Below are 19344 nucleotides of genomic sequence, written 5' to 3'. Positions count from 1 at the left end.
GTAGCAAATTCATTTTCGCACAACAAAAAATGTGTATTATACAAGCAGAAGAACAACAAAACTCAAAAAAAACACGTGTTAGTTGCTCGTGGTTCTTTGTTCGAAGCGGACGAAAGATTGTGAAGATATTGTTTTGTGCTTAAAAGTCGAAAAAGTTGTAAAATATTTTTAGTCAAAAATAATTTTTTTATATACATAATTAAAAATATATACAGTTTATCGGGAATGTTCTGAGACACACTTTACACCTCATGCATTTTGCTCACCCCATTAAGGCTTTTTTCGAGTATTTTATAGACGGACTAGCCCCAAGAAATTCACAAAAAATAGGAGTAAATGAGGTGAACAAAATGCTTGAGGCGTGAAGTGAGAGGTGAAGTGTGTCTTAGAACATACCCGTATAAATATTTACTTTTATTAGTATTTTAATTAAATTAGTTATGTTTTTATATAAATAAAATAAAATTTTCTCCGTATTCAAAAAGAAGTTTTATTAAACACACTAGCAAAATGCCCGCCACTTCGTAAGCGGAAAAGGAATAATATACAAATAAACAATATTTACCCCCTGTTTTTGTAACTATTTTTTGTTCGTTCGTCTATATGCGTAATAATTTGGGCATCCATAGCTCAGCCCCTAGATGGCATACAAACCTAATTCTTCGTAGACACGTTTTATATAAAGTCAAGAATTCCTCATTCAATAATCAGCGTTCCACATTTGCGCTAAGGCGAGTAAATAGATATACAAAATTTGACAATTCGTGTGAGAACAATATTTTTTTTTACAAAAACAGGGGGTTAATATGGAGAACACTGAAAATTTTGATGTACTAATACTTATTTGAATTGATATTTAATTTCATTCAAGTACTGCTCGTATACGTTTTGTTCGAATTTCAAAAAAGACCTCTACACTTCAACGGCGGCCTACCTTTTAAATTCCAGTCCATGTTTTATTAGAACGGTGTGGGTATTTTGAAAATTGTATCCACATTTTCCAACCGAATTTTAAATTTTGTGATATCAAAATGTAGAAAACCTTTATTCAGAAGATGTTACCCTATATAACAGTTAATTTTTGAGACATTTTATTTTTGGCCTTTTTTCTCAGGATGTCAAAACCTTCTTGTAAAACATTAGCCGCATAGATCTACCTTTTCAAATGAATAGACAACAAAGATATAAAACAATTTTGTTGAAAATGTACGTTTGACTTTTTGATTTCAGTACATTATTTAGAAACCGAATTCGTGTTAACCTAGAAACAATAGTACATAATTCAGTACAATTTTTAAAATCCAGGACCTTAGCTCAAATGTTACAGTTTTAGCTCTACTTGTTCACCCAATGTCAATGGTATTACATGTAGAAACCTTTCATACATTTAAAGGCGGATTTAAATAAACATTCTGATCCAATCTCAACAGTTATCCTCATAACAAATTGCATTTATCGATTCACCCAGTACCATCGTACTTATTGTACGACCACCTCTAACAATGAACCTGACAAATCAATAATATATCAGAATTTCACTTCTATACCAAATTTATTGCAATTTTGTACTTTTCACGCACTAATGATATAATTAGATCTTCATTGCTATACCCAACGTCAAATTTAATAGCATTTAGTACATTTCGTATTTCTCAATAAATCAACCAGCCCTCAGCCTAATTTTAGAATTTGTATGCATTTCAAAAAAACCGTATCTAAACACCAACACAATCCCTCATATAACAATTCGAAATTCCACCTATATCCCATCATGCAACACCAAACTGGTACCAAATTTAGTACTTATAGTTTGTATAAGTTCCAATAATTACTTCCTTTTATCCAAAACTATATCCAAACCGCGATTTAGTATTTTTCGTATACATTAGTACGAATTTGCAAAACTTCCTCTCTATCTCCACTCCAAACGTCAACTGCTATACTAATACCGAATTTCACAATTTCAGCTCTACCCCTTTACACAATAACAATTTGGACCAAATTCTGTGCCATTTAGTACACTTATTGCAACACTCAATGCAACACTCCATAAGTAATCTTAATTATAAATTTCACGATTCCAGCTCTATCTGTACACCCAAATCCAAAATGTACCAAACTTAGTACCATTTAGTACTTTCCGTACCCATAAGTACGTATTTCCGAAACTACCTCAATCCTACACTCCATAAGTAATCATAATTCCAAATTTCAGGATTCCAGCTCTATCCGTCCACCTAAATTTAATTGTACTGCATTTAGTACCATTTAGTACTTTCCGAATTTCCAAGACTAAGTCAATCCAACAGTAATCATAATTCCAAATTTCAGTATCCCAGCTCTATTCGTTTCCCCAAATTGTACCAAATTTAGTACTTTTCGTACCCATAAGTACGAATTTCAAAAAACTTCCTCAATCCTACACTCCAACAGTAACCTTAATTCAAAATTTCAACATTCCAACTCTATCCGTTCACCCAAATATATTTAGTACTTTCCGTACCCATAAGTACGAATTTCCAAAACTTCCTCAATTCTACACTCCAACAGTTACTTTAATTCGAAATTTCAGGATTCCAACTCTATCCGTTCACCCAAATATAAATTGTACCAAATTTAGTACATTTAGTACTTTCCGTACCCATAAGTATGAATTTCCATAACTACCTCAATCATACAATCCATCAGTAATCTTAATTCCAAATTTTAGGATTCCAACTCTATCCGTTCATCCAAATATATGTAAATTTTACCAAATTTAGTACATTTTGTACTTTCCGTACCCATAAGTATGAATTTCCAAAACTACCTCAATCCTACAATCCATCAGTAATCCTTATTCCAAATTTCAGGATTCAAACTCTATCCGTTCACCCAAATATAAATTGCACCAAATTTAGTACTTTTTGTACTTTCCGTACCCATAAGTATGAATTTCCAAAACTACCTCAATCCTACTCTCCATCAGTAGCCTTAATTCGAAATTTCAGGATTCCAACTCTATCCGTTCAACTAAATTTAAATTGTACCAAATTTAGTACCATTTAGTACTTTCCGTACCCATAAGTACGAATTTCCAAGACTAACACAATCCTACACTCCAAAAGTAATTAAATTCCAAATTTCAGGATTCCAGCTCATCCGTTCGCCCAAATATAATTTGTACCAAATTTAGTAACGTTTACTACTTTTCGTACTACCTAAATCTTTTCCAAAACTTTTCCAAAACTACCTAAATCCTTCACTCAATCAGTAATATTAATTCCAAATTTCAGGTTTCCATGTCTATCTAAATCCAAATTGTACCAAATTTGGTACCATTTAGTACTTTTCGTACACATAAGTATGAATTTCCAAAACTACCCTCATATCTCAATCGTACACTTCAACGGTAATCCAAATTCTAAATTTCAGGTTTTTAGCTCTATCCGTTCACCCAAATCCAAATTGTACCAAATTTAGTACCATTTAGTACTACTCGTACACATAAGTACGAACTTCCAAAATCATTTCCTTATATCAACACCACTTCTTAACCTTGATTCCCATACCAAATATGAAGATTGTAGCTATATCCGTTCAAAATATACAATTGGTACCAAATTTAGTAACTTTTCGTACACTTATAGGTCGAATTTCCTAAAACCCTTTGATACATCTTTCTAAGTCTCCATCAGTTACCCTCATTCCAAATTTCAGAATTCTAGCTCTTCCCGTTTGCCTAATACAAAGGGTACCATATTTAGTACCTTTTAGTACTTTTCGTACCCTTCTAGGTCCAATTTCCAAAAACCCACCCTTATCTCACGCCTACACACCAACAGCAACGCACAGCCAAAATTTCAGCTTTCTAGCTTCAGCGGTTTCGTCTGGGCGATGATATGCCAGTCAGTCACTCACTCACTCAGTCATCACCAAGCTCTTTTATATATATAGATTATTTATTATTTATTATTTATTATTTATTATTTATTATTTATTATTTATTATTTATTATTTATTATTTATTATTTATTATTTATTATTTATTATTTATTATTTATTATTTATTATTTATTATTTATTATTTATTATTTATTATTTATTATTTATTATTTATTATTTATTATTTATTATTTATTATTTATTATTTATTATTTATTATTTATTATTTATTATTTATTATTTATTATTTATTATTTATTATTTATTATTTATTATTTATTATTTATTATTTATTATTTATTATTTATTATTTATTATTTATTATTTATTATTTATTATTTATTATTTATTATTTATTATTTATTATTTATTATTTATTATTTATTATTTATTATTTATTATTTATTATTTATTATTTATTATTTATTATTTATTATTTATTATTTATTATTTATTATTTATTATTTATTATTTATTATTTATTATTTATTATTTATTATTTATTATTTATTATTTATTATTTATTATTTATTATTTATTATTTATTATTTATTATTTATTATTTATTATTTATTATTTATTATTTATTATTTATTATTTATTATTTATTATTTATTATTTATTATTTATTATTTATTATTTATTATTTATTATTTATTATTTATTATTTATTATTTATTATTTATTATTTATTATTTATTATTTATTATTTATTATTTATTATTTATTATTTATTATTTATTATTTATTATTTATTATTTATTATTTATTATTTATTATTTATTATTTATTATTTATTATTTATTATTTATTATTTATTATTTATTATTTATTATTTATTATTTATTATTTATTATTTATTATTTATTATTTATTATTTATTATTTATTATTTATTATTTATTATTTATTATTTATTATTTATTATTTATTATTTATTATTTATTATTTATTATTTATTATTTATTATTTATTATTTATTATTTATTATTTATTATTTATTATTTATTATTTATTATTTATTATTTATTATTTATTATTTATTATTTATTATTTATTATTTATTATTTATTATTTATTATTTATTATTTATTATTTATTATTTATTATTTATTATTTATTATTTATTATTTATTATTTATTATTTATTATTTATTATTTATTATTTATTATTTATTATTTATTATTTATTATTTATTATTTATTATTTATTATTTATTATTTATTATTTATTATTTATTATTTATTATTTATTATTTATTATTTATTATTTATTATTTATTATTTATTATTTATTATTTATTATTTATTATTTATTATTTATTATTTATTATTTATTATTTATTATTTATTATTTATTATTTATTATTTATTATTTATTATTTATTATTTATTATTTATTATTTATTATTTATTATTTATTATTTATTATTTATTATTTATTATTTATTATTTATTATTTATTATTTATTATTTATTATTTATTATTTATTATTTATTATTTATTATTTATTATTTATTATTTATTATTTATTATTTATTATTTATTATTTATTATTTATTATTTATTATTTATTATTTATTATTTATTATTTATTATTTATTATTTATTATTTATTATTTATTATTTATTATTTATTATTTATTATTTATTATTTATTATTTATTATTTATTATTTATTATTTATTATTTATTATTTATTATTTATTATTTATTATTTATTATTTATTATTTATTATTTATTATTTATTATTTATTATTTATTATTTATTATTTATTATTTATTATTTATTATTTATTATTTATTATTTATTATTTATTATTTATTATTTATTATTTATTATTTATTATTTATTATTTATTATTTATTATTTATTATTTATTATTTATTATTTATTATTTATTATTTATTATTTATTATTTATTATTTATTATTTATTATTTATTATTTATTATTTATTATTTATTATTTATTATTTATTATTTATTATTTATTATTTATTATTTATTATTTATTATTTATTATTTATTATTTATTATTTATTATTTATTATTTATTATTTATTATTTATTATTTATTATTTATTATTTATTATTTATTATTTATTATTTATTATTTATTATTTATTATTTATTATTTATTATTTATTATTTATTATTTATTATTTATTATTTATTATTTATTATTTATTATTTATTATTTATTATTTATTATTTATTATTTATTATTTATTATTTATTATTTATTATTTATTATTTATTATTTATTATTTATTATTTATTATTTATTATTTATTATTTATTATTTATTATTTATTATTTATTATTTATTATTTATTATTTATTATTTATTATTTATTATTTATTATTTATTATTTATTATTTATTATTTATTATTTATTATTTATTATTTATTATTTATTATTTATTATTTATTATTTATTATTTATTATTTATTATTTATTATTTATTATTTATTATTTATTATTTATTATTTATTATTTATTATTTATTATTTATTATTTATTATTTATTATTTATTATTTATTATTTATTATTTATTATTTATTATTTATTATTTATTATTTATTATTTATTATTTATTATTTATTATTTATTATTTATTATTTATTATTTATTATTTATTATTTATTATTTATTATTTATTATTTATTATTTATTATTTATTATTTATTATTTATTATTTATTATTTATTATTTATTATTTATTATTTATTATTTGTTATTTATTATTTATTATTTATTATTATTTATTATTTAGTATTTATTATTTAGTATTTATTATTACTTCCTTTTATAAACACCACTTCCCAACCTTCATTTACAACCCAAATCCAAGTTGTACTAAATATAGTACTTTTCGTTCACATAATTTACGAATTTCCAAACCTATCTCAATTCTACACTCCAACAGTAATCTTTATTTCAAATTTCAGGTGTCGAACTTTATCCGTTCACCCAAATCCAAGTTGTACTAAATGTAGTACCATTTAGTACTTTTCGTATACATAAGTTCGCATTTCCAAAACTACCCCAATATCTCAATCCTATACTCCGTCAGTAATCTTAATTCCAAATTTCAGGTTTCCAGCTATTTCCGTTAACCCAAATCCAAGTTGTACTAAATATAGTACCATTTAGTACTTTTCGTTCACATAATTTACGAATTTCCAAACCTATCTCAATTCTACACTCTGACAGTAATCTTAATTCCAAATTTCAGGTTTCGAACTTTATCCTTTCACCCAAATCCAAGTTGTACTAAATTTAGTACCATTTAGTACTTTTCGTACACATAAGTACGAATTTCCAAAACTACCCCCATATCTCAATCCTATACTCCGTCAGTAATCTTAATTCCAAATTTCAGGTTTCCAGCTATTTCCGTTAACCCAAATCCAAGTTGTACTAAATTTAGTACCATTTAGTACTTTTCATACACATACATATGTACGAATTTCCAAACCTATCTCAATCCTATATTCCAACAGTAATCTTAATTCCAAATTTCAGGTTTCGAACTCTATCCGTTAACCCAAATCCAAGTTGTACTAAATTTAGTACCATTTAGTACTTTTCGTACACATAAGTACGAATTTCCAAAACCACCCCCATATCTCAATCCTATACTCCGTCAGTAATCTTAGTTCCAAATTTCAGGTTTCCAGCTCTATCCTTTCACCCAAATCCAAATTGTACTAAATTTAGTACCATTTAGTACTTTTCGTACACATGAGTATGAATTTCCTAAACCATTTCCTTTTATAAACACCACTTCCCAACCTTCATTTACATACCAAATTCAAAGTTTCTAGCTAAATCCGTTCAAAATATACAACTGGTACTAAATTTTGTAACTTTTAGACATTTTCGTACACTTAGAGGTTGAATTTCCAAAAACCCTTTGGTACATCTTTCTAACTCTCCATCAGTTACCCTCATTCCAAATTTCAAATTTCAAATTCTAGCTCTTCCCGTTTGCCTAATACAAAGGGTACCATATTTAGTACCTTTTAGTACTTTTCGTACCCTTCTAGGTCGAATTTCCAAAAACCCAGCCTTATCTCACGCCTACACACCAACAGCAACGCACAGTCAAAATTTCAGCTTTCTAGCTTCAGCGGTTTCGTCTGGGCGATGATATGCCAGTCAGTCACTCACTCACTCACTCAGTCATCACCAAGCTCTTTTATGTATATAGATTCAGAAATTATTTGGGTACCTTTGTATACATTTATAAAAAAGTGCGTCAAATTACAATAAGTTGTGTCTAAAATCCCAGCTCAGAATGTGTAAATTTTAAGCAAATTTTGCGTAAAAAACAACCACAAAGCTTTTAAAAATTACGCATTTTAGTGTCGCATCTTGTTGCCTATCATTGTGAAATTCAACAGAAAAAGTTTAGAGTGTATATCTATTTCAAGGCGTTCAAGCCGTGGATGTGGCATCAAACACTATTTTTGGGATAAAATAAGTACATCTCCCATTGATTGGATTTTCACGGGAAATGATTTATTAGATTCGGAATTTAAAAAAGTCCCAATCTACATTAGGCAAGTTTACTTGTAAGGGGAAAATGCTCGTAATGGCAATTTCAATTCCTTTTGTAATTTTCGTAATTGACATTATTTTCGGTGGGGGGACCTGCTGCCCTTACCTAGACCCTTAAAAAGGTTCAGTTGGCACTATTCTGGCTACACCCTTGATTCAGATTTGATAAAACTGTTTGCCCTTTGCCTCTCAACACCCTCTCTCACCGACAAAGTGACACTTGCCGCAAGGAAAATTGCCTAATGTAAATATGGACTAATCAGAACCTCTCATTAAATTTATTTTTTCATTTTTCTCTAGAAACGATTGAATCCAATTTGATGTTCTCTTAAACTTTGACTACACTCAAGCTTCTTATTCTTCCAGTTTGCATCCTTTCAGTTATTCTCTTGCAGTAATAGCCAAAATTTGTTTTTAATCTTAAACTTTAAATTAAACATTTGTAATATCATCAGGAACCATCCTAATGTTCATTTTCACATACACACACACACACATTTTGCAAACATTTTTTCGCCACACAATGGTTTGTGTATTTTTCGATGTTGTGGTTGGACCGTGATAGCAAAGCAACGAATATAAGCAGCAGGTAGGTTGGTAGGCAGTATTCCTCAGATCAAAGTAATAGTTTAACAAGTTCAGGCCATTTTTCTAAGTGGCCGTGAAAGTTAAACATGCACTACCAGTATGTAATCGGCATTCAAAAAACAAAAACAGCAGCTCACAATGAGTAGCCAGCCTAACTAAACACCTTGGCAACTAACCCGACTATAAATGGTCAACCAACCCCATCACCATTGCGATGATAATTGCAATTGAAGTCTGAGACGGAATTAAAATACAAGTATGATCCATACTATACTCGGGTGCGGATAATATAATTCGCATTCGATTTTGAAAGTTGCAAGTCGGGGAGTACGTCAGTTATGATACTATGATGTCCCGAAAGCATAGAATTTTTTCATGGTCACTTTCTGCGTCGACTTTTAGGAAACGCGATTGCATGAGTTTGGAGTTGGATGTGTTTGTAAGACTGAACTAGCAGCTAGGGATAATCGCAGTCCATATTAGGGTAATCTCTTTTTTCAACTACACAACCCTTCCCGTATCATATTTTGATGACTTTTCATGAAAAAACCCACGCACAAAATGATTTTAAATTGTTATTTTTATTTTGGACAATTTTTTGAAGTCGCTGTAAGCAGATGTATAATTGAACACAAGTTCTGGTGTTACAAATGTAACTGATAGATTTAAGTTAATTTAGATGAATTTCTGTTAGAGTTATACTTCTATATTGTGACGTCATTCATTGTAACCCCTCCTATTCCCTCGTATCTATTCTCGCTGTACCACTAGTTGTTACATGCATTCGTCTGTATGTATACGAGTATGTATGTATGTGCATCTGGAGCTCGTTTGAACATTGTAGAACCTCCCAGATGAAGGAGGCTAGTACAGTCTGTTCATACGCAAGCGAGTATAAATATGGAGCCGTAGCGGATGGGCTGATGAGTGGGATATGTCAAAAGAAATAAAGTGCAGAATTGAAATGGCACGAAATTCATTTTTTAAATACAAAAAAACACGCTTACCAGTCACGATATAAGCTTACCAACAAAAATGCGTTTTGTTAAATGTTACATATGGCCAGTACTACTATATTCAGCCGAAACCTGGACCATAAAGGCATCAGATCAAAAAAGAATAAATTCGCTTGAAATGTGTATATATCGTCGCATTTTAAAAATTCGCTGGACAGATCGTGTCTCAAATGAGAAAGTGCTTAGACGCATGAATGCCGAACTCCAAGTTGCACGTACGATAAAAACCAGAAAAACATCCTATTTGGGTCATGTAATGAGAAATGAAAAATATACGCTTCTCCAAACCATTATTCAATCTAATATCGAAGGAAAAAGACCCAGAGGAAGGAAAGAAACAACATGGATAAAAAACATTAAAGAATGGACGGGTCTGCAAGAAGAACGAAGTCTTCTGAATGCCGCCAGAATCCGAAGCCTTTTGATAATTGAATAAAACATGTCATTTAATTGTATAATAATATAAACAATTAGTTAAGTAAAATGTGGTAACACAAAATTGTAATTGTATGATCGCTAACGTCCGAATACGGATTGGCAAATAAAGAAGAGAAGAAGCGGATGGGCGATGGAGTTGTAATTCAGGCCGCGACTTAAAACCGTCAGTGTAAACTCAGTAAAGAGTAACCTGAATAGAGTAAAGCTGTGTGCTGGCTTCGTACAGAAATAAATAAAGTCCTGTGTGAAGAACGTCAATAAAGCATTACAGAATCGTAATCTTAATGAATCCTCGGTTTATTTAGTACAAATCGTATTAGGGAATAAAACAACGTATACAGGGAGCTAAGATAAACCTTAATTCCGTAACAATATGTATATGTAACCATGATCCAAATAGAAGGTCATCCAAAAAGACAAGCTGATACCTCCATTTCCTGTCAAAATACATTGTCATAGTCCCAATTTATATTGGGCGAGTTTACTTGCGGCAATTGTCATTTTGTAGGAGAGAGAGGTGAGGCATATGGTAACCCTTTGCCTCTCAGCACCCTCTCTCACCTACAAACTGACAATTGCCGCAAGTAAACTCGCCCAATGTAAATTGGGACATAGTTTGAAATTGAACAAAAAAAATATAGTTACCCATAGCAAAATTATCAAAACAAATTTTGGTTATTTCAACCAAATGTTTAAATTCTTTTGATATATCGCGAATAAAACATTTGTCTACAATTATATTTGTGTTTTGTGGCGTTTATTGTTGTGTGATATAAAAGAAACCAAAGGTAAATAAACATTTTTAATAATAACAAATTCAAAACGAAATAATTTTTAATCGTATTTTTTTGTGAATTTGCCGATTGGATGACCTTTATTGGGCCATGATATGTAACTTTACATAGAGCCATCAAACACGTGAATCTCTGTGAGAGGCTGTACTTTTTGTTACAAGAGTTGTATAAGTCTTGCATTATAACTTTGATCGAACGCTCACAGCACTGGTTGCTTCGAGCAGTGCTGATTAGAGATTCATCTTTTTCAAATAGATCTTCTGGCAATTGAGAGCTTTTATGACTATCCATTCTGTGCTACAGATAGCTCTTCAAAATCTTCAGTGTGGAACAATTGACTGCTGAACCAATGATCAGCCCATGAGAAAGAAATAAATGAACGGATTTTATCCAATCCGTTCCGGGTTTCAGGCATCAGAATACACGCAAGAAGAGCTAGAATGGCCTGGGGTGCATTGCTTGCTGGGTGTATTGCAAATGTTTTGGAGATGTTTAAACTTGACAAAAGGGATCTCACTCCTCTTTTTTTCTTACTTCTTTTTGTCTTAATCTCAGTTTTTCCAGTGGTGAAGGCTGTTATATTGAGCATAATTGCTCATCAAATCTTGCACAAAGAAGTATTCCACGTTCTAGATGTTTGTTGTCAAAATACATGCTATACTCCAGGTAAAGCGTACTCCAGCTTCCCTGACATGGTGTTGGCATGAAATTGCCTTCAGCAGAAACCTGATGGCACACCGTTGCTTCTTTATGGGACGTATTGACTGGGTTTCATTTAAAAATCAAAACACTTTTGATTTTTCTCAATCTTAAAAATTCACACATACACAAACATACTCCAATTTACAAATACTTTCACAATTCCCGGCCAGCAAATTTTATAATGACCCGAATTCGGTCAGAATCTCTGAACAAATTTCCGATTCTAATGCCGAATTCTCTACGAAAGTATCGATGTGGAATTCGGAAAGTTTTTCTATAGAAATTCTAAAAATATATAAGAGTTTCTCCACGAATTCGGCCTGAATGATGGCACACCGTTGCTTCTTTATGGGACGTATTGACTGGGTTTCATTTAAAAATCAAAACACTTTTGATTTTTCTCAATCTTAAAAATTCACACATACACAAACATACTCCAATTTACAAATACTTTCACAATTCCCGGCCAGCAAATTTTATAATGACCCGAATTCGGTCAGAATCTCTGAACAAATTTCCGATTCTAATGCCGAATTCTCTACGAAAGTATCGATGTGGAATTCGGAAAGTTTTTCTATAGAAATTCTAAAAATATATAAGAGTTTCTCCACGAATTCGGAAGAAAATTCTTGGAAAATTCAGATTTTCTGAAAAAATGGGTCCGAATTCGGAAAAAAATTCGGTGGAAAATTTAAATTTTTTGAAGAAAATCGGTCCTAGTTTCGGAAAAATATTCTGGAAAAATTCGAAGAAAAGTTAAAATTTTCTGGAAAAAACGGACAAAATTATTGGGCTCTGACGTCTTTGATGATATTTACACAACACAGAGCAAACCCGAATCAGAGACAATTTTCTTTTTATGCGCTATTTATGGAAAATTCTTATTTTAAACATTATCATTTTTTGATTAATAGTAGAATAATATGCACGAGGATGTTGAAGCTATTAACACTAGCTTGAATTATTATATGTTGCATTTATATAAAAATTTAGAAATTGTATATGCGTTTTTTATAACCATCACTTTGTTTTTCAACAAAAATCGAACAAAAAATCTAAAAAAAAAAATATTCAGAAAAAATCGGAAATCAGAAAGCTCGGAAAAAAATGTTAGCTGGGAAGTTACAACCACATTTTGTTCTTCAATAATTGTCGGATCAAATTTTATTATACGTAGTTTTTTTATACATAAAATTTTGTCGGATTTGATTTTGGTTATAGACCTAATGTACATGTTATGTTACTTCTTAGAAGTAACACATCATTCAGGAGGCTGTATAAAAAAAAACTATTTACAGTAGAAATGCTTAATTTGACATGTTTACATTTTATGTTTTGTTTTCTCTGTTCTCATTTTAGCATTTTCGCAATCAATGTATAGATGGATCAGGACTACCGCTATTAACAGAAGATCATCTGGTTAATTCTCTGGGAATGAAATTGGGACCAGCCCTTAAACTACGTTCAATGTTGGCGAAAAAGCTGGGCGGACCCTGTCCCTGTGTAACATGTGTTGCCCAGGCTCAACAAATGATGGCCTTACAAACGGCAGCAGGAATCACACCGACCACAACTACCACTGACAAGACTGCTAACAGATATCAACCAAAGTCAACAACATTCGGCAGCATCGATAACACCAATGGCGGAGGCAGTAGTAACAACATTTCTTCTGATAAAACTGATAGTACAACATCAACAAAGACAATAATACCCAATACAAACGTCGTCGAAGCACCAACAAACAACAGTACTGACAACAGCAGCAGCGATATGAATTGTCAAATAAATGTTACAACTATTTCACAGTCAGCACAAAACAAATGCAATACAATTAGCACTAATTACAATAACAGCTGCAGCAATATCAATAAATGTAATAGCAGCAATCGTGATGACAGCAATGGCTCCAACTCCAGCTAGTAGTACTAATGCAAATGTATGATGTTTTGCAGCACATATGACTTAATGCTTGTTCTCCATGACAGGTTAAAATTTTTTAATCTGATCTGTGCCTCTTTTGCATTTGCCGGTTTCATTTACTTTATTAAGCCAATAGGCTATTAGATAAAATCATTGATTTTCATGGTAAAATTTTGTCAAAAATTAAAATCTTTTATTTAAATTATTTGGCCTATGAATTTTAAAATCTTCAGAAACAGAAATGTCTCTTTGGATGCTTGAAAGTTTTCATAGTTGTATAAACAACGCTATTGAATATCAAAAAAACCTTGAGAATCAATGTATCATCATGAGTCATACATACATATGTATCTAATGTACATGGGATATTACAAGTGATTATGTAGTGAACTTTTGCTTTATTCAAGACGCACAACAAGTTAACATTTTTGTTTACTTTTCTTTTTATTTCTTTTGTTTTGAATTACATACATGCATACGAGTATGTCATCTTTTATTATTTAAAATTTGAAATTTTCCAATGTAAATATTTCCTTATTATCTGAAAGATGAATTCCTTAGTAACCAGTTAATGGCTTAGCAATTAACAAACACACATGCATACATATAATAAAAGTAGTAATGCTATTCACGTTTATATAAATTGAATAAAGGCAATAACAACAAATACAGTCTTCCAAAATAAACATAAAAAATATAGGTTGGAAATCAAATTGCTTCTTTAAGTACGCTAAAACTAAAAGTTTGAACATAGCAATTTTCCAAAAAAAAAAAAAAAAACAAAATGTATCTTCAAAATATGAGTTAATGCTGAAAACTAGAAAGCATAACTAAAATTCAGAGAAGTTATTACTGTCGCCATCGGAATTCCGAACTGTTGGTTTTATGTTAAAATCAACGTTGTTCCATGCAGTTTTGCGAAAAAAACTAAATTCTATACTTTTAAAAATTAATTCAAATTACATTTAGTCATACATATATTACGTGGACTACAGGTAAAGTATTCATTAAAAAGATTTATGAAATGATTTTTAACTAGGACAAAACATATTTGTTTGCAATCAAAATAGACAAGTTTATTTGAGCTTGAGATCCATTTATTGTTGCTGTTATTTATTTGTTTGCCTTAAACCATAATTTCTGGCCGCTCGCTCACATGTATATATTATGCCCAGGTGCATTTATTTACCAGGTCACTCTGTGAAACCACTTGTTGTCTTTCCTGGCTGTGTCCTTGTACTTACCAGATGTTGCTGAAAAAAATTTCTCAGTAACGTCTAGCAAGTTATATAGTAAAAATATAGGTATGCAACTGGCCATATGCTCCCAAGAGGAGTAAAAAGGAAAGAAAATTTCATCTTTTTCGCAATTAAACTATTATGCCTTTAAACATTTGTTTGCATTTTGCAAATGAAGAAAAGTTTGAGCGGCAGTTACATTTAAAAGTTACTTTCTGAATCGATTTATTCCTCCCGTACTATAAAAAGCGAATTTATTGGAATTTTGGCACACTTGTATCCTTATGAGATATATCAAGTATAAAAAGCCAACATAATTGCAACATTTTTTGGCAGTAGCATTAGATTGATGCATTTCTAGTAATAGAAAAGTTTAATTTGTATTTTGGAAATACATTCTAACATATAACGAATTCTGTATATAAATATATTCTTAAAAAATTATAATGATTTGTTTTTAACGTATTCAAAAACTATGAGTTTAAAAGTCACCAAACACAATGGAAGAATTAAATATTTTTATTTTTTGTAAACTAAAAAAACAAAGAAGTGAATATATATAAAATATAATCATAAAACGCCCATAGTCAATTATTACAATAATTTAAGTTTTTTTTTTTTTTTTTTTTTGTTAAAATCGTTATTATTATTAAAATTATTATTAGTTTTTAATAAAATTTTACCCTGCTTTACTTTATTAACATACATATATTTTTATTATATAAAAACACACAAAAAATAATATTTTATATAAACAGTAACTATGTTAATTTTTATGCAGACTTTTACTTACCACATACTTTTTGAAAGCAAGTGTACTTAAGTTATACATACAACATATATATACATACATAAATATATAGAACATCTATCACAGATAAACTTAGGTGATTTAACGCCTATAAACAAAAATATTTACTTTAAAATAAAAAAAACAAGATTTTCTTAAACTGTGTACAATAAATAGAAATACTTTTATAAAAACAATTGTTAGTTTTCAATCAAAGAAATGAATAAAAACATACATTTTAATTTTCTAACAACTAGTCATAAATAAAAGATTTTTTTATATTTTTTTGTTATTCAATTCGAAAAAGTAAGTACATTTATAGCACCACTTTCTTCTGAACCGGAATGGAAATATAAAATGAAAATTCATCACATTCTCAGAGCTCAATATTAGCTATGAACAAAGCAGTACTCTAGCGTGGATTCATGGCACAAATACTACAGTCACACATATTATTTTGTGCATCATTGCTCAATATGTACCATTAAAATGCTCTCCCACTGCACATAACGTAGTGAGCGTGTGATCTACGGGTGACCTCCAGTTACAAAGCCCAATAAAAAACATTTTTCATGATTTTTTTTCCAAGAAAACTACGAAACATTTTTGATAGATTTTTTTTTTTCATCTGAAAGAGCACAACTTAATCTACTTCCGCAACTATTTCGTTCAAAAATATTACCTAGAAGGTGCCCTACATAACTCCCAATTTTTTTGAGAGCTCGAAATACATAAAATTGAGTAATACCGGTACATGGGGCTAGTTTTTTCGAGTATATATCGACGCCTCCAAACAATAGTATGCTAAGTCGACTTAGCATGTTTTCAAGTTCTTTACATTTTTATATTTAACGTCCTTTAACTTAAATTCTGTCAAATTTTGGTAATAATCGGACAATCCGAACAGAAGTTATAAACAAATATTTACTTAGCATAGTACTGAAGGTCAAAGAAATTTCCAAACTTTTAGAGCTTGTCCTGCAAAACTCACTGTTCAGAATTAGCAAACTATTATTTGGAGGTGTCGAACGTCCTTTAACTTAAATTCTGTCAAATTTTGGTAAAGATCGGTCAATCCGAACAGAAGTTATAAACAAATATTGACTTAGCATAATACTGAAGTTCAAAAAAATTTCCACACTTTGGGAGCTTCTCCTGCAAAACTCACTTTTTAGACTTATTTTGGAGGTGTCGATATGTGAGTGAAAGACAAACAAATTAGTTTCCATGAAGCCAAGGTTTTCACAACTATAATACGCTAACTATTGTAGTTTACCACTAACTATGACTATTGCTGAATCAATTTAAGTGTCTTTGAACAAAGCAAACACATTTAATTTGCGTGGATATTATGACCGCGTAAATTAATAAACATAGGTAAAAACAGGTTGAAGCCAACGAGGTTTTTTACGTTGATATTCGATTACTCGTTAAACCATTCAAAGGACGGATATCTGTCCAAAGTAAAAGTAGAAGAATACAAAATGAAGATTACACTTCTAATGTATCGCTTTTCAAAATTTCCGCCGCATCCACCTTTTATGGATGCTGACATTCTGAAGCCGGATTTTAGGTGTTTTTTGAATTTTTGATTTAACTGACACGCGCATTCGGGTATTTCGAAAAACCAATAATAGGATTAAAGTACTCGCGATTACGCCTAATTTAATATTTATATTGACTATGTAGCCCACACAGCATCGCAGTAATCGACTGCCAAAGGCCAAAATTTAGTGCGATATTTTTTTTAAAAAAACCTATTTTTTGGGTACAGAATTTACAATATCCGTTTGAGTGTGCTGGTACTAGGGATAGGTATGTCGATTTTCGATTAGTCGACTTTTTGCAGTTAAAAGTCTAAAAATCGTGGTCGACTTTTGGCTGGAGGGAAAATCGCATAATCGATTATCTTGTGATCGATTTTCGAGTTCGCCCATTGATTGCTGACTTCGCGATTTTACAGTTTTGGCGGTTTTACATTTTCAAAAGAAAACTCGAAAATCGACGAATAATCGATCATAATCGATTTTCTGCGGTTATGAAAAAGTCGAAAGTCGAGTTTTATGACAAGTGAAATAATCGCCAGACTGAAAAATCGCATTTTTAGTTTTAGACCAAAATCGAAAAGTCGAAAAATCGATTATTGCTTTCCATTACCTATCCCTAGCTGGTACCCCGCGGTATTTTAGTTGTTCGACGGTCCGGATCACTGCGTTTTCTGTGGATCGTTTCTTTTTCAGTTAAGAAACCGATACACCACTCCCCTTTTTGCTGCAACAGAGGGATATTAAAATTGGGATAGCTTAGAGCCTTTGCTCAGAAGTCTTCATTAATACAGGTCAATTTTGTTGAAACGCATTCAAGTGCATCGTCAGTACAACTCAAAAAAATGGAAAAGTGGGATGTACGCCAACCATCAATAGGCTTCTTTCTCTGTGAGACGCCCATCAACCCTAAAAATTTCGTGAGGATCCGATCAAAATTCCGACCTGTAGTATGATTGCACAAAAAATAGAAAAAAGGGATGCATTACCGACTATTGCGATATCTCTGTTTGACCACCTACGACCACCTACTTTACATCGTTGTAAAGATTTTTTTCTTACTATCAGAATTGAAGCCGCCATAACTTTTGCTCGCAATAACCGAAATTAGTACCTCGAACAGATTTGAGAATGGAAATTTTTTCTCAATCCATGTACAAAAAATCTTTCATGTACATAGCTTAATTTTTTTATTTCGATTTTTGTTTTCGAATGAAAAATAAAAAAATTGTCTTTTCCTCATATTTGGACATATAATAATAATTATCTTCTGGAGTAAAGCTGGGTAATCATTGTCAGTTTTAAATGACAGCTTTGTTGTTGCTTGCTAGTGTGGCCGTTCATTTTTGTCATTCATCATGCAACCGCAAAATATTTTGTGGTTGCTGGACGGTTGGACAGTTATCGATAATTGCAAAAAATCGTCATTCAAAACTGACAATGTCTATAATTGTTCCACAAACATCCAGATTGGACAAGGGAGACTTCTCTCATATCAATGAGTGCACCCCGATTCATATTAGCTCAATGATATGTAGACATCGGATTTTGCATATTTGCATATTTTTTATTAATAAAGATACGAAAATTCTGATTGGACCAAAATTCGTTTTGAAGAAAACTGAATGCAATATTTTTTTATTTTTTTTTGCATATTTGCATATTTTGCATATGCACAAAATATGCAGAAAATATGCAAAACATGCAAAAAATATGCAAAATATGCAAAAAATATGCAAGTATTTTTTTTTGACAAAAATCATCAAATTAAATTTGGAAAGTCATCTAACAGTGTTCTAAATTAAGTTTATTGCC

General features: G+C 28.4%; 1 protein-coding gene across 18 annotated transcripts in view; it reads left to right on the top strand.

Moving 5' to 3' along the window:
- Positions 1-16254, top strand: part of Samuel (SAM-motif ubiquitously expressed punctatedly localized protein) — a 126252-nt gene extending 109998 nt beyond the window's left edge. For all 18 annotated transcript variants that reach the window (XM_073968756.1, XM_073968753.1, XM_073968754.1 and 15 more), the window contains one exon: positions 13394-16254. In XM_073968756.1, coding sequence (XP_073824857.1) covers positions 13394-13957 — 564 coding nt within the window. In that variant the 3' untranslated portion in view covers positions 13958-16254. The remainder of the gene's footprint in view (positions 1-13393) is intronic.
- The last annotated feature ends 3090 nt before the right edge of the window (positions 16255-19344 follow it).

The sequence above is a fragment of the Musca autumnalis genome, unplaced genomic scaffold, assembly GCF_047663935.1.
Source record: "Musca autumnalis isolate F117 unplaced genomic scaffold, ASM4766393v1 scaffold_2, whole genome shotgun sequence".
Taxonomy (NCBI): domain Eukaryota; kingdom Metazoa; phylum Arthropoda; class Insecta; order Diptera; family Muscidae; genus Musca; species Musca autumnalis.
This window is presented reverse-complemented; position numbering and strand designations above follow the sequence as displayed.